This window comes from Zalophus californianus, chromosome 12 (genome assembly GCF_009762305.2).
Source record: "Zalophus californianus isolate mZalCal1 chromosome 12, mZalCal1.pri.v2, whole genome shotgun sequence".
Taxonomy (NCBI): domain Eukaryota; kingdom Metazoa; phylum Chordata; class Mammalia; order Carnivora; family Otariidae; genus Zalophus; species Zalophus californianus.
The window spans coordinates 63,550,254-63,573,685 of NC_045606.1; the positions used below are offsets into that span (position 1 = coordinate 63,550,254).

The window sequence follows — 23,432 nt, forward strand, 5'->3', positions numbered from 1 at the left end:
TCTATAAATTTGACTACTCTGGGTGGTTCTTACACGTGGAACTGCACAGTACTTGTCTTTTGTGACTGGCTTAGGTCATTTAGCATAATGTCCTTGGGGTTCATCCAGGTTGTAGCATGTGTCAGAATTTCGTTCCTTTTTAAGGCTGAATACTATTCTATTTTATGTATCTAGTACATTTTGTTTACCCATTCATCCATTGATGAACACTTGCTACCTTTTGGCTATTGTGAATAATGCTGCTATGAATACAAATGTTTAAAAGTTTTTTTTTTTTTTTTAAGAAAGAATAAGTTACCCTGAATTTCCTAAAACTCACTAGACATAAGTAAACAGGCACTATGGCTGATTGAAATCCTGGATCTGTTCTTTGGCTCTGAAAGTGCTTCAATCTTTAAATATCAGATTAATACATTTAGCTTTTTATTGGGCACTTTTTCTTTGTCTTCAGTTGTAAATTATTCAGAACATTGTATGTTTAGTGGAGAATAACAAGGAAAAATACAACTAACGAGGGCCGGAAAAAGACACTGCTTTCCTTTCATGTTCAGAAAGTCAGAGGTAGTGAGTCCAAGGGCTCATTTTGCATTTCATATCCGAGTTTAATCTTCTCTCTTCTTTCTTGCTCTTCCATGTCCTTAAAGCTTTTTTTTTTTCATTAAAGCTCTTTTCATGGGACAAGGTGGTTGCTAGAGTTCCAGCAGCATTATTTATGCTTATATTCCAGCCATCATGAAGAAGGAAGAGTATGCCCCCTCCCCAAGACACTTTGCATTCTATCCTATTGGCCAGAACTTCATCATGGGGTCGCCACCTGTCAGAGAAGCTGAGGAAAGAGGTGTTTATTACTGGTAAGCCATATATGCACTGCACAAATTAGGGGTTCTGTATTGAGGAAGAATGGATACTGGGGGACAGCCAGGAGTCCCTGCCAGTCTCATATGTGTTAACTAGCATCCATTGTTAGGTAGGTAGTATTGAACAGTTTTTCTCCGAGCCTATAGATAATCTTGAAAAACAGTTCTGAGGCAATGGTGATTTTCTCTGCTCTGTTGATGTTTACTCCAAATGAGATTGATTTAAAGTCTCGTAGGAGAGCTCGTAAAACCTCGCACAAAATGAGCAAGGCATTAGCTTAATATCCTGGTGCCTGAAGTTTGTGTTGCGATTCCTTCAACTGTATCCACCACTCCAGATAGACAGATAGGGCTGCAGCTTTGGTGCCAGTGAAGCTGGTGACTGGGCAAAGCGGGTTTGGGGAGTGATTTCCTAGAGAGAATGTGGAGAAAAAGACCCTTTTCTCAAAGATTATTCTCTATAAATGTGCAACCCTGGTGCCTACCTAGTGATGGAGTCAAATTTATATCTGATTTTTATAATCTCCAATATCAAAATGATTTCTTTATTAGATATTTTAGATATTGAAGGAAATTAGAAAACATCTTTGAAAAATAGCTCTTCTAATGTGGGTGTTTTGGCTCACAGATATTTAAGTGAGTAAGTACTATGTGAGACAGGCACACCTTACCTCGTTGCTCATGGTGTACCATCATCCTTGAGGCAGCGGTTGTGGTAAGGTCAGAGGTGGGTGAGAGCCAGGGAGGGAGTGAAGGGGACTTAAGATACTACAATATTACTTCAGAGATAAAACAAACAGACAAATAGTGATTTTGTTATTAGGATGCAACTGTGTCTAAAAATGCCTCAGTTCTATCATCTTCACCAAAATGCCCTGCTTTAGAAATGGATAAGCTCTTTAGTGAGTATAGTCATATGAAAAGAACCTTAAGGTTACAAATAATGGAGAAATAATTAATTGAGAAAAAGATCACGTTAACGACTTAGCAATTCAATTTTAATATTGATCATTTAAATAAAATAGACCAATAATGGTGCTTTTGTCATTGTCCCCACTCTCCCCTCCCCTACGAAAAAGTAATTTCAGAGCCTCTGACTTCTTGGAATGACAGGAGAGCCCTCTGGCAGAATCTGGAGGACTTCTCACTGGCTGCGATGGTAGGCACCCTTTCCTGAAGGACAAGAAACTAAGCAAACCAGTAGCAAAGCCTAGAAGAGAGTGCAGTTCTTTAACATTTAGTCTAGTGATCTAAGAGCACATTCACTGTACAACCGATGAGCTAGGTTGTGGTGTGCTTTTTACTGTCTTAGAACTCGTTGGTGCCAGTTCAGTTCAATTGATATTTGAGTACTTATTGTGTCAACTCTGTAATTTTAATTTGCATTGTATCTAAAACATCCAGTGGTGCTCTCCTGTAATTCCTATGACTTAAGAAGGCAGAACATTTGTAACAGAAAGCCCCATGTCCAAGAACCAGAGGAACTCTCTGAAAATGGGCTATGCCATAACTAGCTGAGTGACCCTGGGCACATCATTTACCTTGTAGCTCTCAGATTCTCATTTTTAAAGTGAAAGGGCAGGAAGTTGGTTTATATGATCTCTAAGTGCTTAAAAAAATAGTTAGAAGCAGCATTTCTCCTTTCATCCCAAGAAGAATCATCTAGCCATTGCTACAGAGGTTGAGAAACTGATTCATGTGTATTATGCATCACATCACCTGAACCCTTTCAAACAGATGCAGGTGGAAATGGTGCTCTCCCATATCATCGTTAATAATGCTACTTGTGCAGACTGCTGAATATGCCTGCAGGAATAATTTCCTTTCTAGAGAAATGTAGTCTGGGCGCCTGGGTGGCTCAGTCGTTAAGCGTCTCCCTTCGGCTCAGGTCATGATCCCAGGGTCCTGGGATCGACCCCGCATCGGGCTCCCTGCTCGGCGGGAAGCCTGCTTCTCCCTCTCCCACTCCCCCTGCTTGTGTTCCCTCTCTCGCTGTGTCTTTCTCTGTCAAATAAATAAATAAAATCTTTAAAAAAATAAAGAAATGTGGCCTGGTTGTTTTAAAGAATTAGGTACTACAAATGGCAAGATTTCATTCCTTTTGATGGCTGCATAATATTCCGTTGTATATATATATACCACATCTTCTTTATCCATTCATCTGTCGATGGACATCTTGGCTCTTTCCACAGTTTGACTATTGTGGACATTGCTGCTATAAACATCGGGGTACATGTACCCCTTTGGATCCCTACATTTGTATCTTTGGGGTAAATATATGGCGATTAACATAACATAATAATAATAAAAAATACATAAAAAAAGAAAAAAAAAGAATTAGGCACTTACTCCATGGCAAACTTCATGTTGCTTATCTGGGGTAGAATCTTTAAGTGCTGCCTCTAGATTCCTCATGATTTCCAAGGCTGCCCACAGCTCCTGCTCAGCCAACAGAGAGAGCCATTTGAGTGATTACTCCCCATTCTCTTTATAAACTGTGTGTCTCCTGGTTGTTCTTCTCTACTCTTGCCATGTTGCGCTTCACCTACTAAAGCTCTCCTTTTGCAAGGCTCAGCTTCTGTACCACCTCCTCCAGGAAGCTTAATTTCTTCTTTAAACTTCCACAGCAGGGCCTGTTATCTCCTCCTTTTACACAGTAATGGCCCTCTATCCGTGGTTTGGCTTTTTCTGCAGGTTCAGATGCCAGTGGTCAGCCGAGGTCTGGGAGCAGAGGATCCTCCTTTTACGAATCATCAGAAGGTTCATTAGCCGCCTAACTTAGCTCATGATGCTTGCGTCATTCACCTTTCTTCATCTCATCACAGAGGCGTTTTATCATCTCACATCATTGCAAGAAGGGTGAGTACAGTATGAAAAGATATATTGAAAGAGCACATTCACATAATTTTATGGCAGTATATTGTTATAATTGCTCTTTTGTTATTGTTGATTTCTTGCTGTGCCTAATGTAAATTAAACTTTATCATAGGTATGTATAGGAAAAAAAACCCCATAGTGTGTATATATATAGGGTTTCGTACTATCTGTGGTTTCAGGCACCCACTGAGAGTCTTGGACTTTATTTCCCCGCAGATAAGGGGAAATTACTACATTTATTCCTACCTTCATTTACAAACATGCTTTATCTCCTTCACTAGATGGTAAGCTTCTTAGTAGCACCACCACTTTTCCTGATCAACTCGAAAATGCCTAGCCTGATGTCTTTTATAAAGCAAAACCCTCGCACATTTATGGAATACTTTTGGCCCTCCCTAGTGGTTGGTATCACAATTCCTTTACCCTGCTGCCTTTTTGATGGATCTATTTATTTCTATTTTTAGGAAGCTGGGTTGATGCAATTTCTTGTGCTAAATTATATATTTGGTTGGATTTTTCACTGAAAATTCAGTATCATAGTTTCACAAGGAGATGAGAATTTCAAGTACCACAGGCCTGATTTCCTTTTAGTCGGATTAGGTTAAATATTTTATTTTAAAGAGGATGAGGCAGCACTTTGTCTAACTGCGAGTGGAATGGGCCCTGAGTTAGACAATGGTCTTTGAGCCCCATTATCTCCTTCTCCTTTAAAAATGTTATAAACAGAGCCAAACACACACTGTGTTCTTTTGATTTCAGTCAAGAGAGTTTTGGGATTTGGATGGTACCACCATTTGTTTTAATTGTGAAAGCAGATTTTTGTGTTATTCAGAGGCCTCCTCCTTCTTTTTTGACCCTGGAATATCTCAGCTTTGGGCAGAGACCAGTCGGCAGCTGAGAGACCATCAGTTGAAGGGGTGGTGGCCGCAGCAGCGAATGTGTGCAGACACGTTCTGATAAGCCCTTTGGGGAGAAGGATGCTCTTCTAGAAGTAGGCCCCAATTGCTGAAAAGGCAGCAAGGGAAATCACTGGTGGCAGCTGATTAGAACAAACAGGAAGAGGAGACAGGTTTGCCAAAGGCTTCTGTACATCTCTCCCATTTGTAAACTTCCAGGCAGATGAAAATGTTTTCCAGGTGGTTTTTGGATCTGTTCCTTCGGGGAGAGTTTCAATGCACCCCAAAGCACCATGCCCCTGGTTAGAGAAATGCCACACACACTTAGATTCCATCATCAATACTTTTGTCACCCAAACCTTTGAGGATGTGTGGCTGGTGCCAGGGAGGAAGGCACATCAGAGCAACTCCCACGTCCTCTTCAGATTTCCTCCAGTTCCATAATGTGTGTTTATCCAGATCTACTGCTCAAGTCAGGGGTGATAAAAGGTCTCTCAGCCTCCCTGTTATTCCGTTTTCCCTAGTTAAGTTGTGAGTAACATCTTTAAGAGAGAATCTTTGTAGATTGAGAAGGTAGTGGTTTCAACTGATTGTACTGATCTGTAGTCATAAAAGTTTTTATTTTTTAATTAGTCACTATGGATTGGAAAGTAAGATTGGGTTTAGAGGGTTTTTGTTTTTTTTTTTTTTACGATCTCTTTCTTTATGGTTAGTAAACACATTAAACACATTCTGATTTTCAGGAAGCTGCCTGGCCATGGCAGTCATCTGAGGGGGGGGGAAAAAAAACCCCAGTCACACGTAATCTTTCTTCTCTTTTAAGTTTTACACTCAAAATCTGTTTTGAGAGGGAAATGGAGCGTGCTAAGCTAATGATAGCTTTCCCTTCCCTTATTTTTTCCATGTCAGAGCAAGGTGCGGTGCTCCTATCAGCTCCTTGGTGTGTGGGGACTCTGGCATTGCTGCGTTAAAACATGAAAACAGATAAACAGCACCTCACCCCCAGTCATGGAGGGTTTAAGATGGAACTAGACTAAATGGGTTAGCAGACTAATTTATTTTTAAAGGTATAGTTTCTGAGACTGAAAACGATCGCCTTTGCCGGGAGACTGTTAGGTGCGTCCTGCTGAGAAAAGTGCTTGGCTAGTCGAAGATTGCCCTTTGGATCCACCCAGACGTGATCTGTCGGGAGGATCGGCGCACGCGGGACCTGATTTCCATCCTTGGGGATAGGAAGCCGGCTACCCAAGGTGAACTCCGAGGACAGCTGATTATCAGATCCCAACATTTGCCCAACGTCCCCTAAATGCCAACCCGCGCCTTCGCAATCTGGTTACAAAAATTCTTCTCCCCTCCCTCCTCCATTGCAACCCCTCTTTGAGCAGAGGGTGGTACGGTTTGGGCAGAAGGCTGCGATTCGGACGGAGGCTATCCGCGGGGCGTGCGGTCGGGCTCGCCGACACCCAGCGCTGCAGAGGCAAGAAGGGCGCAGCCAGGCTGCGACGGCGACAGAGCTCCAAGCTCCCGAGGCCGCCGTGGCGCCCCCCCCCCCCTCCCGCCAGAGATTAGCCGCCCGGCAGGTCCCTCCCTCTTTCGCGGGTGAATGAATGATTAGTCAAACAGCACCTCCCCGCCCCAGTGAGCCGGAGGTTGGAAGGGAGGAGTCTTGGAGCGACTGTTCCTCTTTTTTAAGGGCGAAAAGCGTTCGCCTCTGTGCTTTTATTAATCGACCTTGCGTGTCGTTTCAACTTCTGTCCTCCCTAGAGTCAGGACGCGCAGACACATAAGCCCAGAACACTGGTATAGAAGGCGCCTCGCCCCTCTGTGCGCTCAGCCCGGCAGTCCGCTGTTGCGCCCCCGCCAGAGGGAAGCAAAGCAAGGAGTGAAAAGTTGCTGGGCCCCTCCTGCGCCCCTTCCCAAAGCTGGGGGCACCTGGGAGACAGCAGGGTGGTGAAGCGCCCCTGCGCCCCATTTTCTGCTTTCTCATAGGGTTGGGGCACCCCGGCGTGAGCAGGAGTGGTGTGGCATCCCCTGTTAGGGGAGGGTTCCCCGGGGAAAGGGAGGAGGCACCGAGCGCGCCGGGCGGTGGAGACACGCCTGCCCGGCTCGGATCTGCGCCCCGGGGTTGGCGGCCTCCCGCGAGGGGCTGGGGAGCCGGCTGGACGCCCCGCTGGACTCCCGGCTGAGACGTGTCCGGGGCGCGGGGTTCCTGCGCCCGGGCGCCCCCAGCGGGTTCCGGGAGGCGGCCGGTGCGCCCCTGTCTTGGGCGCGGGAGCGAGCGCGCGCGCGGGCCGGGCGGAGAGCCGGCGGGGCCCGCGGGAGGTGGGGAGTGCAGGAGTGGAGGACGCGGCGGCCGCCGCAGAGGCAGCGCCCCGGGCAGTAGCTGCAGCCGGGGCGGCGGCGGCGGCGGAGCGGCTGTGCGCAGTCGGCAGCGCAGCCTCTCTGCTCGGCCTATCTCCGGCTGCTCCGACATCCCTTTCCTCCCGGCCCCATCTCTGGCGTAGGGTGGCGGACGACTAAGCCGCTGCGAGCAAATCCCTAAAAAAAAAAAAAAAGAAAAGAAAAAAGAAAAAAAAAGCCGCATTGGAGGAGCCTGGCCGCAGGACCCCTCCTCCCTGGCGCCCCTCACCCCTCGCTCCCCCCTCCCCCCCCCCCCCCCCGCTCCCGGGCGCCCGCCTCCCTCCTTCACGGACTGTCTCCCGACTAGCCGGCTGAGAGCCCTTTTTGACTGCGAGCGGCGGTAGCGGAGCAGAGGCGGCGGCGCGGGACCTGCAGTCGCCCGGGATTCCCTCCAGGTGACGATGCTCTGGTTCTCCGGCGTCAGGGCTCTGGCTGAGCGTCCCTGCCGGCGCTCGCCCGGGATTACCTGCTGCGTCTTGCTGCTGCTCAATTGCTCGGGGGTCCCCATGTCTCTGGCTTCCTCCTTCTTGACAGGTAGGGGAGGGGGCGGGAGGGACCGGCCCTCCGGGACGCTGGCTTAGTACCTGGGAGAGGAGGCGCTGGCTTGCCCGGGGGACGGGAGGGTGGGGAGCGAGCACCTTGGCGCCTGCCACTCGCTGGCGGATGAGGATGAAGCGAAGTCCGCCGTGTTAAGGGGTGGGAAGGCAGTCAGTAGGTTAAGGGATGGAGGACCGAGAGGCTGTTAACATGAATATAGTGATGATAGGAATTCTTCTGTTTGAATTTGAGAAATTTCTGCATTTTTGTTGTTTTCCTCAAACCCTATTTTGATTTCTTCTCCTCCAGTGCATATCAAGGAAAAAATTCGCACCGTTTTCCGCACATCCTTCTTTCTCACTCTGTAAGGTTCCAATATAGCTTCTGTGTTCGCAGTGCTTTTTAAAGCACTAGCTCTCCAGGCTTTGAATTTAAAGAAACTGTCATATTTAAAAAGGGTAGTACTAGCAGAATAAAATAATGGTAGGCTTTCAGGCAGGTGAAGACCTCAGCTGCTATTCTGAAGGACATACTTTACTGACACCTGGTGCAGAAAAGAAAATATTAAGTCAATTTCTAAGAGAAGAGGAGAGAGATTGTTTCAAAAAGTGATTTAAATTCAAGACAATCTGAGGCAGATTCATATAAAGGCCTGTTGGTTGACGCAGTCCTGAATTTTGTTCAGCCCTAATGTCCACTTTGAAATTTTTTTTTGCATATGGGGGTATGTGTTCCGTTGAAATACCTTCATCAAAGAGGAGTATTATTAAAGATTCAGTGAAATAGTTGGATTTGTGCTTAAGCCGTCTGAGAGCAGAAAATCTATCTCTATATGACAGTCTTTTTTTAAAACTTCAAATAAAACTAAAATATTTTTTGGGAGGGAAATTTGTTTTTGTTGAGTTTGGTAATTTAAAACTCATTAGGGATTTCTGAATTTGGTAGTTGCTTCAAAAAAGGATTAGTGTAAAATTAAATGTTTGCAATAATACCATTAAACAAAATTTAAATTGATTTTTTTTCCACTTCAGGTTCTGTTGCAAAGTGTGAAAATGAAGGTGAAGTCCTCCAGATTCCATTTATCACAGACAATCCTTGTATAATGTGTGTCTGCTTGGTAAGTATGGGGATCAGCTAATGTGAAGTCAATTACTCCCTTTGACAAGGTGAATTCATTAAACATAATCATATAACCAGATCTTAAAAATTGTTTTTAGTCCTTACAAAACTGCACATAGCTGGTGAGTTGAATTCAGCTGGATTTCTGAGTTTTATAACTTTGGTAATTTAACTTTGGTAATTTGTGTTTCATGAGGCTTAGGATTCTTATTTTTGACATCATCCTTATAGAAAAAAAATTAAGATGGACTTTGTACAGCACTGTCTCAGTGATAATTACTGTTGACACTCTTAATTCCCAGAATGGCTGTTGCCACCAAATCATAGGTGCCATCAAACTTTCTGCCTTGGTTCTATCATCTTAGTGAGAAAATGATGAGATCACATTTAGGTATAAAGGTCAGGGATAAGGTATGTGACAAAGGGTAAGAGAGGTGACAGTCACAAAGAAGAAACCTGAGGACAAGATGTAATCTTGGATTTCTTTGCCTGTTTTATACCCTAAGATCTCAAAAACAGTCTTTATGGTTCTGATCTGGAAGCATGAGTCAGAAAAGACATTCTGTCCTTAACAGAGAATGACACTTGGCTGTCGGCTGCTTAGTTAACACTGGCAGTGACTAATAGATTCAAAAGCATAATTTGTTGCAATTTATTTTAGTGCAGGAGTTAATGATAAGATCGAATGTGTAACCACATGGGGGAAATTAAGTTATATGAACAAGAAGTTCTGAGATGAAATAGGGACTCACAAGGAGCAAAATTTTTGCTTCAGAGTGTTTTATGTGCCAATCGCCATTGGCAAAACTTGGTTAAGAACTACACATCACAAAACCCTGCTGGAAAAACATTCAGGCAGTCAAATGCAAACCCCCAAAGTGATAGATGACTGCTAGTTATCAGATCAACATGCTGTATGGAACTGGGGAGGGGAGTCTTCTCAATTTAGGGGAAAGCCAAGCCATCTGGGTTTAAACTACCCAAACTTTTCATGACAAGGGGTGAGGTCAATGTTGCAAAATGATAAATGAGTGAAGGTGAATACCTGTATCGAATGATTAGCAGGTTCTGAAGACTAAGGGAATCAACAGAGACAGAAGTAAAAATGCAGTACGTCTGCTGAGACGGTAAATATTGCTGCCTTAATAAAAGCCAAGAGGAGGGGCTCTTTGGATTTTGTTTATGAGTTGCCATGTTAATTAGTGATCCTTTACTAAAGGACCTGTTGAGAAGAAACTTTGTGTTTAAATTTTGTATGCATTTTATATTTACAAATGCGGTGTGTGTGGGGGGCGGGGGGGGTGGTGGAGAGGGAGAGATAACCTTCTCCGTTCATTGATCTTACCTGTATAATATGAGTGAATTATTTTATCTTAATCTCTTAAGATTTTGGGGGGGGGTGTGGGAATTCCTGAGTAACATTTAAATGTGCTTGGAGCTCCACATGTGAAAATACTGTTTTTCTCCTCAGCAGTCTTGCTACTCATGAAGTTTAAACATATAGTTTGCAAACTGTTCCCAAGTAACATTATGAAAAATTCTATACAGAGCAATCCACCTTCTCAGTATTCTCCTCAGGGTGGAAAATAGTGCCTTTCTCTGAAAGCACAGCCTTACTGATAATAAGATAGATGTTAGAATCCTGCCATTTTGAAGCTAAAAGAATGAATCTGAAAAGATGAATGAGTTGGAATTCAAGTGGGAATGATTATTTATCCTGGAAAAGTATTGATTAAGTTCAGAAGGACCATCGGTTCATTTATATCTAATATTTAGAGGTATCTGCTTTGAGTGAGAGCTGTCAGAAAACCTTTCTTAACAGGTGAAGTTGCGACTCTGACAATCCACCTCGCTTGTTATTTGTAAGATGCCTCAGAGTTCTTTCAGGAGCCAAAAGGTCCAGTGATACGTTACCCTGACCTTGCAGGGGTGTAGGATTATGGGACCCCAGCTGTCATAGTTAGTGCTTCCCAAACATTTGTAATGACTTGATAAAATTGAGAAGGAATAGAGGATTGGCCATTCTGTATTTGTGTGTGTCCTTGTAAGTTTCCAAGGGATCCACTGCAGAACAAGGATTTCAAAGCACCCCAGCCTGCTGTGAGGCGGGTTGGCATTTTTACACTTAGTTTGGAAGGTAGCCATATTTAGCAGATAGATAATATCAGTGGTAGCAACATTTCTATTGTTGGCACTTATCTAAGCCTGCATTATTTCATTTAACCTCCACAAAAATCCTCTGAAGCCCTTTACCCCCATTTTACAGACAAGGAAACTGAGGCCAAAGGAGTCTCCTAGCTTGTGAAGTTCATATTTTAGTAGATAGAGCTGGAACTAGCTCTCCGTTTCATCTGCCTCTAGAGCACATCCCTATAATCGAGTGGAACAGGCTATTTGCTTAAAGATGTGAAAAAGCAAGAAAAAATTAGATTGTTGAGTTATTTTACTTCTTGGTACTGCGTGAGTTATTTTGTTTTTCTCTTTTGAGTCTTTTTGGAGTTCAGTTAGCTAACATTTGTTAATCACATTATATGAAAGGAAAATCTCATTATGATCTCAGTTGACCTGCAGGGAGTTTTAGTTGTGAGCTAGTTTTATGTATGTACATTAAGAGGGTATGTAATAGTCAAAACTGTACTTTGGATAAAGAAAATAGTCATATTTAGTTTGTGTTGGTCCAGCCTTTTGGCAAAAAGGTGCTCAAAGCTAAGCACAAGCTCATATCTTATTTCATAACATGAACTAAAAAAAAAAAAAAAAAAAAGCTAACCTCAACGTATGCTTAAAAAAGACGTAAAATGTTACAGTTGGGAGGAAATAGGTGGCACAAAGTCCTGTATATAATTACAGTGTAAAAGCTTGAAAAACCCCACAAAATCAACTTGGCCTGATTTAAACTTTTAAGCTCTAAAATGTTTTAAAGGTGGAATGAGCTCATTTCTGTGGGAATTTTGAAGATGACAGTGGATGCAGTGGCTACGGCAAGCAGAACTGAATAATTGTATTCTCATTTATCCTCATCTGCTAAGGCCCAGCATCTTGCCAGAATCAGCTGTGATCCAAGAATAACCTGTCTGTTAGCTGGTGATGGATATAATTTTAAAGTGTAGGAGTCAAAAAGCTTCAGTTCATCTATTCAAGGGGAAGGTGAGAAGTTGGACCACTGTCATGAAACTGAGGGAATCCGGTGGGCACTTTAAAGACGCAAGTGCTCCATTGTTTAGTTAGAAAGCAAAGCGTGGCTTTTCCCCACCTTAAAAAATGGTTTTTTATGGGGCTGGGAAAGAAAAGGCTCAGACTTACTGCTGTTTTGTATGATTTCCACCCCCCATCCTTTCTGCTGGAATTTTCCCCCCAGAATGCCTAGGAAAACACATGGGTGTGCCTTTCTTGGAGTGTGGTGATAAGTCACATTCATATAATGAATCGAGACCAATTCTCGGGATCTTTTGGGCATCCCCAAATCCACCAACTGTGCCTGGGAGGTGGTGCTCCTACTTCTTGTCCCTTTCCACCTAACTGTCACATAGAAGGAAGCAGGACAAGCCAGTGAGTTCGGCCTGGTACTGGAAACCTGAGAAAACTTTGGGGGCCAGGACTCAGAAAACCAGAAGTCTGTCAGAGCTTAGTTTGGCATACATTTGTTCAGCAAAAAACATTATTCTGAGGTTTAAATTTCCTCTTTTAAATCCAGAGGTGCAATGTAGAAATGGACCCTCTGCTCATAAAAAGCAATGTGAAATTTGGTGTTACAAGAAGCGGGCCTCCACCTATCTTGGAGTCAACCAAGTGGTGAGAACAGAGGAGACTTTGTCTGCTGTCTTCTACTTTTTACTCACAAAAATCCTCTGTCACTAAACAAGTAGCTACCAGCATCTTCGGTTCTCTGGGGTGCCTTATCTCTGTAAAATCCTCATTTTTTTTTTTATTGTTTAAGTTAACTGGCTAGAGAGTAGATATCTATTTTCTGAACAAGTGTTAGGCACATGTTTGAGAATGAGGGAGATAATGTTGTATCAGGATTCAATTTGTGTGTGTGTGTGTGTGTGTGTGTGTGTGAGTTGGGGGTGGGGAGAGAGAGAGAGAAAGAGGAAATATGAAGTAGTCTAGATGTGTTCAGACAGATACTGCCCTTAATATGTGCACATGTACACAGATTGCCATATTTTTTGAAAATTGTTTCATATCATGTTTAGACTTTTGATGCTCACTAAGGAAGTGATCGATATTTGTTTATTTATTTATTTTCTGTTTAGAAGGTGTTCTGATTAATTGCTTTTCCACAAAATGGTGTATTCAATAGAGCAGAGTTAAGGGGAGGTAACTTATTTATAGCATTGTGCTGGCAAGTTCACCAGTACCAGCTCTGAGGCAGTTATTTCTACCCATGCTTTATTGAGGCTGAGAGAGGCCAAGCAAATGTCCTGAGGTTATACCATTCCTAAGAGACAGACGGGGTTGTGAATCGAGTGCTTTCTCCATTAAACCAATTTGCCTTTACTAGTTGTTTACTGTTTAGAAACGCCTATAAATACTTCCAAGGGCTTCAGAGAGTTATTTCAACCTCTGCAAAGCTGACACAGGCTCTCTTTGGGGGCGGTTAGAGTGATTTTGGTCTTGTAGCACACACCAAGTCTGGAATTTGGGGGGCTTTTCAAAGGAAGACCCACAGTTCAGGCAGCTTTTGTCTGGCATTGCATCATATTTTGGCAAAGAGCTTGGGTGCTGGAATCAGACAGGCCTGGTTTCCAATCTAGGCTCTGTCACTCACTGGTGGTGAGCTTGGGAAGGTCGCCTTACCTTTCAAAGGCTTGGTTTCCTCATCTGGAGAGCGGGATGAACGTCCATACGAAACTCAGAGAGCTGCCATGAGAATGAAGTGAGCGGCCGCATGGAAGGCTTGGCCCAGAGTTTGGTGTGGAGTGAGCTCTCTAGAATGATTCATTGTTGTTGTTGTTGATGATGACATTATTGTTTAAATTCTTATTTCCTCACATGGAGTAGGATGCAAAGTTTCATCAGAAAAGGAAGAAAAAAAAAAAAAGAAGAAAAAGCATGGGGATAATGATGCCAAGCCCACCCATCATTATGAATGAACAGGGCTAAGTCAGGAACATTTGTGGGCTTTTCTGTCCCTCCAGACTTGGACTGGGCTGATCTAGACGGCTTCCTTATTGGTCCAGTGGTCTGCGAGCCCTGGTGTAAGTTTTCCCCTTGCTCTCCATTAAACACTAAAAAAACTTTCCATGGAAGAGGGGCCTCGTTTTTCTGCAGAGTATTTACATCTCTATGCCTGTGGGGTCACCTTCACTTGTACTTTTATTGGCAGAGGGATAGAGTTGGGACTCAGGAGCGCCGTAATTCTGGAAAAACTGCCTAGTGGTCTGGCAGCCTGGGGATTTTCCTGGCCCGCCTCGTGGAAGTCTCCCAACCCTGTTCCAGACCTGAGTGGGTTTTTGCTGCCTATTTACTCGTGTGCTCCCCTTCCCCATTCCCAATCCCATCCCATTTCAAAGACGCTTTCATTTCATTCGTAGACTCTGGCCTTTCAAGTGCACACCAGTGGTAAACTGTGTTTTAAGTGTAGGAAATGATGCTGAGGAAGGGGAGCCCGTCTGCTGATTGGGATACGGATATGGTGAGGCAGAAGAAGAAGACATAGTTAGAAAAGTCAGGCAAGGCAAAACGTTGGAAAATAAAGTGAATTAATAAAAATTTGTGGCACCAGTAAAGGATATCACTTTTTCGCACCCTCTTTTGTGGCACTTCTGTCCAGCTGATGGTATATTGACTCCTTTGTGATAAAAAGAAGACGAATAACACCACCTTTCATAGTGCCGGGAGGTCAAGTGTGCTTGTTGAACTTCGTTAAGATCAGCAAATGAGCTGAGTGTATATTTTAAGACCTCTTGATTCCCAGATCTAATTCTATAAAACACTACTCAAAGCACTAGGGATAGCAGGTTATAATTTCAATAATATTATTCTTTCTTCCTTCTCTCCACACTTCATTCTCCCCTTCCATTTTTTTTTTTTTTATTATTTTTAGCTTTTTCTGTGTTTGAAGCATTGTGCTGGTTGGGCACCTCGGGGAAGCAAAGACCAACAGGACAGATTCTTGCCTACAGCCTAATGGGGGAGAAAGACCCAGGCATAAATAAGTTCCACAGGAGTGACAGAAAAAAGCACTATCATCGACTCGAACCCAAGTACTAAGGGAGTTGCAGTTGAGTTCTGACTGGATTACCTGGGACCCTGACAGGTGGAGGAAAGCTGGTCTTGGCAAGGCATTGTTGGAGGAAAGGCACAGAGGAGTGTGTGCCTGGGGACTGTGGAGGGGGCCGAGTCCTGAGTGCCCGAAGCTCTGGTAGAAGCTGGAGTTAGAAAGCTGGGTGCAATAATGAGATCAGTTCCACTCATGTAATTGGGAGGATTTCCTATTTTGGTGCAGCCACATGACACGATCAGATGTGTTTTCTGTAAGTGCCTCGAGGATTTTCCGTGGGCATGTTTCAGGTGTGGAGAGGCTGGAGTTTGGACAACAGCCTCCGGGGATGTGTTGAGAGAGGTCAGGCGAGGTCAGGAGAGAGTAAGCAGCAAGCCAGTGAGAGCAAGGAGCATGGGCAGTGGGAATGGAAGGAGACGTGGGGGTAAACCAATGTTGCTCACTCTTTTGAATTTCTTTAACCACCTTCCAGCTCTAGAATATGTGGTTTAAAAGACTCCAAGCCACACCCAGCAAGACAGGAGTTAAATGCAGTGTCATTATGGTAGAGTGATATGCTAGGGTGTCTCTGTAGCAGTCACTTTGCTAGTCACTTGGTGTCTCTAGAGCAGGGTGCTGCCACCTGAATAGAAGAGTTTACTTTCCAGAGCAGCCTTTTCAAAATTCCATTTTTGCTCTCTATTGTTGCATGACTCATTTGGCAAATTATTGCATCTGTTAGATATTGCCATGATAGTATGTGTTCTCAGTGGTAGCACAAATTTTATACAATAGTCAAAATTGGGTAGCTCCCCTTAAAAAAGTCTATCAATGTGCTGGGACCCCTAGACTTGCAGGGGAATTTTAGAGCCCAAGTTGATAGAACTTGACAATAGAACAGATGGCAGAAGTGAGAGATGGGGTGAATTAGAGGGAATTTCGAGAGTTCTACCGGTGGTATAGACAATGTAGGAAGAGAAGAGGTCACTGATGTGGGTGTGTGAGAATGAGTTTAGACCTGATGAGTTGGCTTTGATGACCTTCCAGGTAGAAGAGCCTAGTAGGCTTGGTAGAGAAATCAGGACCAGAGGACAGAGACGTCTGTTAACTGCCTGAATTGAAATACACTTCAACACTTTGGGAATAAATTATTTGTCTACATGGAGCTTTCAAGAAATGGGCCTACAAGAGTAATTAGAAGAAGGGTTATATTTAAGGGAAGGGTAGGAAAAGGAGAAACCCATGACAGAGACTGAGAAGTAGTTATAGGAGAAGGAGCAGAACCGGGAAAGTGCAGACCAAGGCTGAAGATGTTTGAAGAATAGAAAGACCAGTGGTAATAAATATTGCAGCCTTAGACTGAAGATTCTAGAATATCAAAGAAAGAACTTTCTCATTATCTTGTCGGACTATTGGAAACAATCAGTGATGGTGTCCACCTCCCTAATACCTGCTGTATGTTTTCACATGGAATAGAGTTCATCATAGATGGAATTTGCTGGAACCCCATTTGATAGAAATCCAGAACTAAGATTGCTGTAGGGATTTTGAAAATTTACTTTGATTTGGAAAGCTCTTAGTAAAAGTGAATAAATACCACATGAAATTTTAAAAGGTACCAAAACAAAACTAATTTCATGGATAAAAGTAATATACTTTTCCAAACATCTTTGGAATGTTTCTATAGTTAAGTGCAAAATGGACAAGGCCACATTGAGGCTTTTTTTAAATTATTATTATTATTATTTTTTATTATTATTATTATAGCAACAATATAAAAGAGTCTGGCTAATATAAAATCTTACCATTATAAACTTTCAAGTTTGTTCTATTAAACTGCTAATGGTGCTTTAAAAAATATTATAATATAATTTAATCCCTTAGTTAGATCTTCAGGAAAAATATTTTCTTCCTTCACTAAATGTTTAATATCTGCTTTGTCATTGAAGTACAGCTGTGGAGTGGCAGCGTTGGTGTCTGAAATTATGGGTTCAAGTCTCATGGGGGCCACCTGCTATCTGGGCATCACTGAACACGTGTCCTGTACTCTCTGAGTCTTAGTTGTGAGTCCTGGGCAAGTCACAACGGTGTGGGCACCCTTCAGCTTCACCTCTAAAGAGGAATAATCATGCAGACCCTCATCTGTTGACTGGAGGCATTAACTGAGGTGATGTGTGTGGGTTAAATGCACTGTTTGTGAAAGGCCTTTGTTAAGAGTATAAATGGAATTATTAAGGGCAAGAATTTGAATAGAAGAAAGTGAAGTATATGCCATAAACCAGTTTTTAGCAGATTATTTAATAAGTATTTTTTTTAGGAACAATGGTGTAGTGATTCCTATGTCTACTCCTTAATAGTTGTAAGGCTTTGGGTGAATTGCCTAATATTCTGTATCTCTTTGCCTTTATTATAGGGCTTTGGTCAGAACTGTGGGTGAAAACGTGTAAAGTTCTCGGGGCAACTGGGTGGCTCAGTCAATTAAGCGTCTGACTCTTGATTTTGGCTCAGGTCATGGTCTCAAGGTCAGCATGGAGTCTGCTTGGGATTCTCTTTCTCCCTCTCCCCCTCTCCCCATGCATGCTCGTGCTCTCTCTCTCTCGCAAATAAATAAATAAGTAAAATCTTTAAAATAACAGCAACAACAACAACAAGCATGTAAAGTTCTCAGAACAGGGTCTGGAATATGGTAAGCACTTTTGAAGCGATAGCCACTGCCACTATGACTGTCGATGCAATGCTTTTAAGAAGTGATGAAATGGACTGTTCTTATTTCAATATTTGTCGACACTTGTGAAATATGTTTACTGTGAACTTCTGTCAGGGTAGACAAGGAACTTCAGTAGACATGACTGCTATCTTTTCTGATAGAAGATGGAAAACGCTGGTCGTCTTTGGGACTTAGCAAGATGGATGACTGCTCTGTTTTGCATCTTCCAAGGCTCATGTGCTTGGTGGGTGCCCATCTACAGATAGATCACAACGTTGCGTTCGTAGTGAGGCCTAGTTGTCCTTTTTCAGCACTTGCCATTGAATCAGGAGGTGGCAGGTGGGAGGCAAGGATGTAAACCTAATTACTGAGTGGACCTGCTGAGCCTGGCCCTTGTGAGGCCCCTCCATCTGAGAGTGTGCAGAGTCCTGCTCTCTGACTGAGCACAGTCACTCCTGCATGCCTGTGGTGTGGGGCCTCTCCCTCTCCAGGTTAATCCCAGAGTCACTGATGTGACTGGATTTGGACTCGGGGGCCCTACAAATCCATGCAGCTTTGAATGTTTGCAACCCATGATCCCATCACTTGCTCTGAGGGTGTGCCGTCGCCTTCTCTTCACCAGCATGCTCTGTGTCGTGGTGTAGGTACTTGGGTGAATTTATGTCTTATGAGATGAAGTCTGAAAGTCTAAGAACCTCATCCAGTCATCTCTGCAAGCTCCGTATCTTCAGTGAGAGGTCCACAACCTTGGGACTTGAGTAGGAGTCAGCCTGGAGTTTCCTGTTTATAGTTTGGGTTGTTAACACTTGGGCTAGCTCCCCCTAGAATGGAACTCCAAGTTCCAAAACATGATTCTCCCAGAGAGTTTGTCACAGAAGGTCAACCCTCTCTATAAAAGACATCCTAAATAATCATTACAAAAACACATTTTTCCCTTTCAAAGGAATGTACTCACATTTGAAAATTTAGAGTCCTATAGACATTAAGACCGGCTTTCCTTTGTGACAAAAGGAACATTCCCTCTTAGAGAATATCCTGCTGTCAAATGCAGCAATGTGCATGACAGTACAGGAGGTGTGAGAGGGAAGAATCTGGGATTATCTCACTTTTGCTTTCAAAAGTCACAATGAAAAATGCCTCCCCATCCTTGTTGCTGCCCCAGCCGGTCATTTCCTCCCCTTTCCAGTGAGGCTAGCTCCAAAACCTTGACACAAGCCTTAATGTTTATATTGGGTTTTGGATGTTAGCTCCCTTGGCTTCTGGAAGCTGAGTCTGTTGAAAATTATGTTTTTCTTTGAAGGACAAAGGCCTTATTGTGTGTACATGTCGTGTAGTGTAATGAGGTTTTTTTTTTCTTCTTTTTTAATGTTAGGTAATGGGTGGTACTAACCCAGATCTGCCAAATGAGAAGTTCAAAGGTAGGTCTGTAACCTGAATGGCAGTTTTAAGGTTTCACGCAGGTAACTCAACAAGAGAAAATGAGAGGGTGGGACAAGTAACATCTCCACTGATGAGACGGTGTTCCCCAGATGCCCTTCTTTGATGGAATAACCGTCAAGTGACTCTGGGAGAGGACCTGCAGCATGAGTGATGATGCCCCAGAGACACTTCAAGGAGAATGACAGTAATAATCAAAATAATAGAGATGACAGTCAGCCCATTTTAACTTATAAAAGCAGACATTTCCAAAATAGCTCTTGTATTCTTGGTCAGATAAATAGATTTTGGCTGGATGGTTTTTCATGGCCTCTGAGGCTGTCAGGCGTAGGCTGAGCATCTTATTTTTAGAACCTGTGCGGTGGGTCTCTCGGCTGGTGCTGCGGGCCCTCTCCGCTGTGGGTGACCTCAGGAAGATGAGATCGGGCGACGAGCCCTGGTCCACAGAAAGGAGGCACGAAGACCAGAAGGCCCAAAGTTTTTCTTGTATTTCTTTGGGCCTCACTGAGAGGCATTTTTAGGTTCCTTATCTTAATTTTTTCCCTCTTTCTCTGTAAACATTGCTTTTCTTTCTTTCTTTTTTTTGAACCTATATTTCCTAGGTTTCTCTCTGAGAAATCTGTGGACCCCAGCAATGGCATTAAGGTTCCTTTCACCCCTCACTGCTTCCTTTTTAGTGAGCAAAGTAATGACATTTGCATCCTTTTTCATATTTATTTTTAGAGCTTCTTATTGGAAAATACCGGGGGGTGGGGATTCCTTTGCTATTTTATTTTCCCATTAAGCAGAAGTGTCTGAGGCAAGATATGACAATTGCTCACTCTTGGGTCGGATGCACCTGCATTGTGTCCGTGGTCTGTGGTGCTTGACGCTTCTGCCTCTGGTAAAGTCTGGCTGTGCCGTGTTTGACTGCCTCTTTCTGTCCCTTTTATTTTCAGAAATTCACAAATCCTGGAGGCTCTCACAGCCTGCTGGGTCTCTCTTGCCTTGTGGATTTATAGTGTAAAGGCAGTAGCATCAAGACATTTCACTTAGCAGTGTTTCTTGGTCTCCGGGGGGACATTATTTTCTGAATGAGAGGACATGAACGTTTAATCAGATATTCTCCCGCCGGAGATCTGCTATGCCAAAACAGTTTAGGGTCTCACCATGTACCTGTGTCTGTGCTTCTTGTGGGGAACAGGGCCGATTAGAATTGAGATGTGGTGATTTCCTGTTTTCAAGCACTGGTGAAACAATGGTTCTGTGCCTGGTGGGACTCACTCGAGGTCAGCTCCCAGTCCCATTAGCACATAGGTGAGCACTGGGATGGAAATTCCTTTCCCCTACGAGGTGAATCAAGTCAGAATTTGGGGAAAAGCTGGATGGCCGGGAAGGGGGGCAGGGATATATGCCCTTTTCTCGAGTCTCATTAATCCAGGGGTGGCTTCCTTTGTACGAACTAGCCTTTCTTTCTCCTTACTGGGATGTGCTGGGCATGCATGTCCCACAGAGCAGCCTTCCTTGTTCTTGTGAGTGCTTGTATGTGTGCGTGTAGGGGAATAGTTGGGATTTATTAAAAACATGCACATTTTTTTTTCCTGTTTTGTATAAACCATACACTGGACAAGGGCAAAGAGAAGCTTGCTTAAAGTAATTTACATACTATTTGGCCAAGTGACAGACACATACAGTTCCCAGATTTTGGTGTTTGGTTGAAGTGTATGAAAATTTTGATATTTGGTGAATATCAAAGAAACAGCAATTTTTGTGGTTCAACCTAATTCATACTTTGAGCATCTTAAGACTTTATTACTGGAGAGAGTTACTCTGAACAGGTTATTGCAATGTATCTGAATGAGGGGGCCTTTAAATTAAGGCTGAATTTACACCGGGATCATAAACTAAACCTAAAATGTGGTGAAATAGTGAAACAGGAACACCTCTCAATCTCTGGACCCCAGCTCTGAATTAACGGGCTCTCTGTATATCCACAGACCCCTTCTTCTGGTGGTGGGGGTGGAGAGGAGGTAGAGAGGGAAGCATTCACCTTCGTGCCAACGAGAGGGAACACAGGACACGGTGTGTGCTCAGCAGGGAACGTGGGAGCTGAGTTGCAGGACTGAAGGAGGAAAATGATTGATGGTCATTAAACTCAGCACATATTTATTGAGCATTTATGTTAATAGTGGCCTGAGGCACTGTGAGATTGGAAAAACACTTTTTAAAAAAATGAACAAAAAGATTAAATTATGTTCCCGATAGTTTTGAAGTTAGATAGCTTATATTGCTCTAGAGTTCTTGATGAACTAATGTAAGCCACAGATATTAACTCTTGGTTGGAATATTTGATTAATCAGAACAAATTATTATTCCTTGACTGTGATAGGTTATACACACACACCCTCACACACACACCCCAATGTGCACGTGCGTGCATAATATGTATGTATTTAGTGTAACATAAGATAATGGAACTAGTTTGCAAACTACCTTCTATCACTAGAGTCTAAAATAAAAGTGTGAACGTGGGATTGAACCAGTAGTCGTGTGCGTGTGGGGGGGCCCCTTCAAGCGGAGTTTTGGGCACTGGTGTCAAGGAGCAGACAATTGAGTCTCCATGGCTGGCAGCCCCTCCCTCTTCTGGTCCTCACCCAGATACTTCAACATGACTGCTTATGTTATCTCACACTAACAAGTCAGTGGTAAGGATTTTGCCTTGGCTCTCAGTTTGTAATGTGCCTAAGAACCAGGAGGGAGCTTGTTAAAAATGCAGATTCAGGGATTCTCCTCCAGAGACTCTGACACCAAGGTCTGGTGGAGATCAGAGAATCTCCATTTTTAATAAACTCTTCCAGTCATTCTACACGGAGGCCCATTTTTGAAAAACTCTTTCCAACTGAGGTTAGTGGAAAGAGAAGGAAGGATGTATAAATAGAAACATAAATATAGGTAAATTTCTCGTTGAAGCAACATGTTAAAGAGGGGTTTGGGACAATTGAAGTTCTGTTATTGGTACAAAACTTAACAGTGGGTCAACTCCCATTTATAGATTATTGTTTTTGTGGGGGCTTTCACACAATTCTCTTGCACGTTAATGGTATTTATTGAAGTGCTGCTTTTTCTTTCCATGTCCTTTCACTCTCAAGCCTCCTCTAGTCGCCCGATTGGAATTAATCATTTGTTCTTCAAAGACTTATGTTGGTCACTCTCGTTATAACCCTTACTCCTGCCTACCCTGAAGTTTTGTTGATTATTTACATGGCTGTCTCTCCTGTTGGACTTTAAGCTTCTTCAAGGCAAGAACTGTGTCTGACTTCTCACTACTGTTCGAAGCACCTAGAATAGCACCTCTTAACAATGGTTTTATGAATAAATACTGTGTTCATAAATTAGGGGGAGCCTGAACTTCAGTTTTTTCAAAGCCACACTGTGAGTTAAGGTAGGTAGGTTTTCTCAAGAAACCTATTTCACAGGTGAAATAATTAAAGCTCAGAAAAGTAAAGCAAGACACAGCTCACGCTGCAGATGAGCCAGAATTGGAACTATGATTCAAGTATGGGAATCCTGCACCAGCCCGGGTAGACTCCACTGAGGTATCTTTCAGAGAATGTTTCCTGACCACAAGGGTTGAGAAAGCACCCGGGGTGAGGGGGGTGAGTGAGAGACACCCAGCAAATAACTTCCCCGGGTTTTAGGTTTTTAAGAGTCCCTGCGGTCCAGTTAGGTAGAGTCCTGACTAGCACCTTTGGGTGGGACAGGCTGACCCTCTGACCCTCTGGGTTGCTGCCAGCCTTTTTGTATGATGGATTCCCACAGGGATACACTCTGTTTTCTTTGGTCTTTCTGTGATGGGCAGCAGCTGCAGGATAAAGCTGATGTGACATATGTTTGTTGCTTCTTCAGCATGAGCCAACTAGATGTAGCAATTTGACAAAACAGCCAGGGTTTTCGGACTATTTGCTGGGATCCAGCAGCATCCGGAGGAAAGAGGTAGTCGATAAGGAGTGGAGGACCAGATGAGGTGGGGTTTGGAGACATCCCACCGCAACCCCTTCCATTCCCAAACCTCCATAATAGAAGCTGTTTCCTTCTGCTAACCATTATCTGTGCAGCAGGTACCTTCCTCATCCAGAACAGAACTATTCTGGGAAACTTGAGTTATTTTCTCTCTCTTTATGCCACCCCATTTGTGCTCACACCATCTTTTCCTTGAGCAGGGAGAACATAGAGTCGAGCTGTTGCCTTCACTTAATTCTGGTCGCATTGCTAAACTGTTTCCCATACTTTTAATGAGAATCCTTAAAAAAATTTTTTTTAATTGGCCTGGCATTCCATTGTTCCAGGGTTTCACCTTTATCATCTCCATCTTTATTATTTTTTACCATGTTATTTTCTTTCTCTGTTATTAGCTCAGC

The 23,432-nt window shown here is 43.4% G+C and overlaps 2 protein-coding genes across 9 annotated transcripts in view; one reads left to right on the plus strand and one right to left on the minus strand.

Annotated features, from left to right (window-relative positions):
- Positions 1 to 6,319: 6,319 nt before the first annotated feature.
- Positions 6,320 to 23,432, minus strand: part of LOC113911067 (nascent polypeptide-associated complex subunit alpha, muscle-specific form-like) — a 163,041-nt gene continuing 145,928 nt past the window's right edge. The window contains exons 8-9 of the mRNA XM_027573257.2: positions 7,497 to 7,686; positions 6,320 to 7,168 (exon numbers count right to left, since the gene is read on the minus strand). Coding sequence (XP_027429058.1) covers positions 6,375 to 7,168; positions 7,497 to 7,686 — 984 coding nt within the window. The 3' untranslated portion in view covers positions 6,320 to 6,374. The remainder of the gene's footprint in view (positions 7,169 to 7,496; positions 7,687 to 23,432) is intronic.
- BMPER (BMP binding endothelial regulator) overlaps positions 7,164 to 23,432 on the plus strand; it is a 247,675-nt gene continuing 231,406 nt past the window's right edge. For 7 of the 8 annotated variants that reach the window (XM_027574993.2, XM_027574997.2, XM_027574991.2 and 4 more), the window contains exons 1-2: positions 7,164 to 7,564; positions 8,599 to 8,684. In XM_027574993.2, coding sequence (XP_027430794.2) covers positions 7,432 to 7,564; positions 8,599 to 8,684 — 219 coding nt within the window. In that variant the 5' untranslated portion in view covers positions 7,164 to 7,431. The remainder of the gene's footprint in view (positions 7,565 to 8,598; positions 8,685 to 23,432) is intronic. The other variant, XM_027574998.2, reaches the window with a different exon arrangement.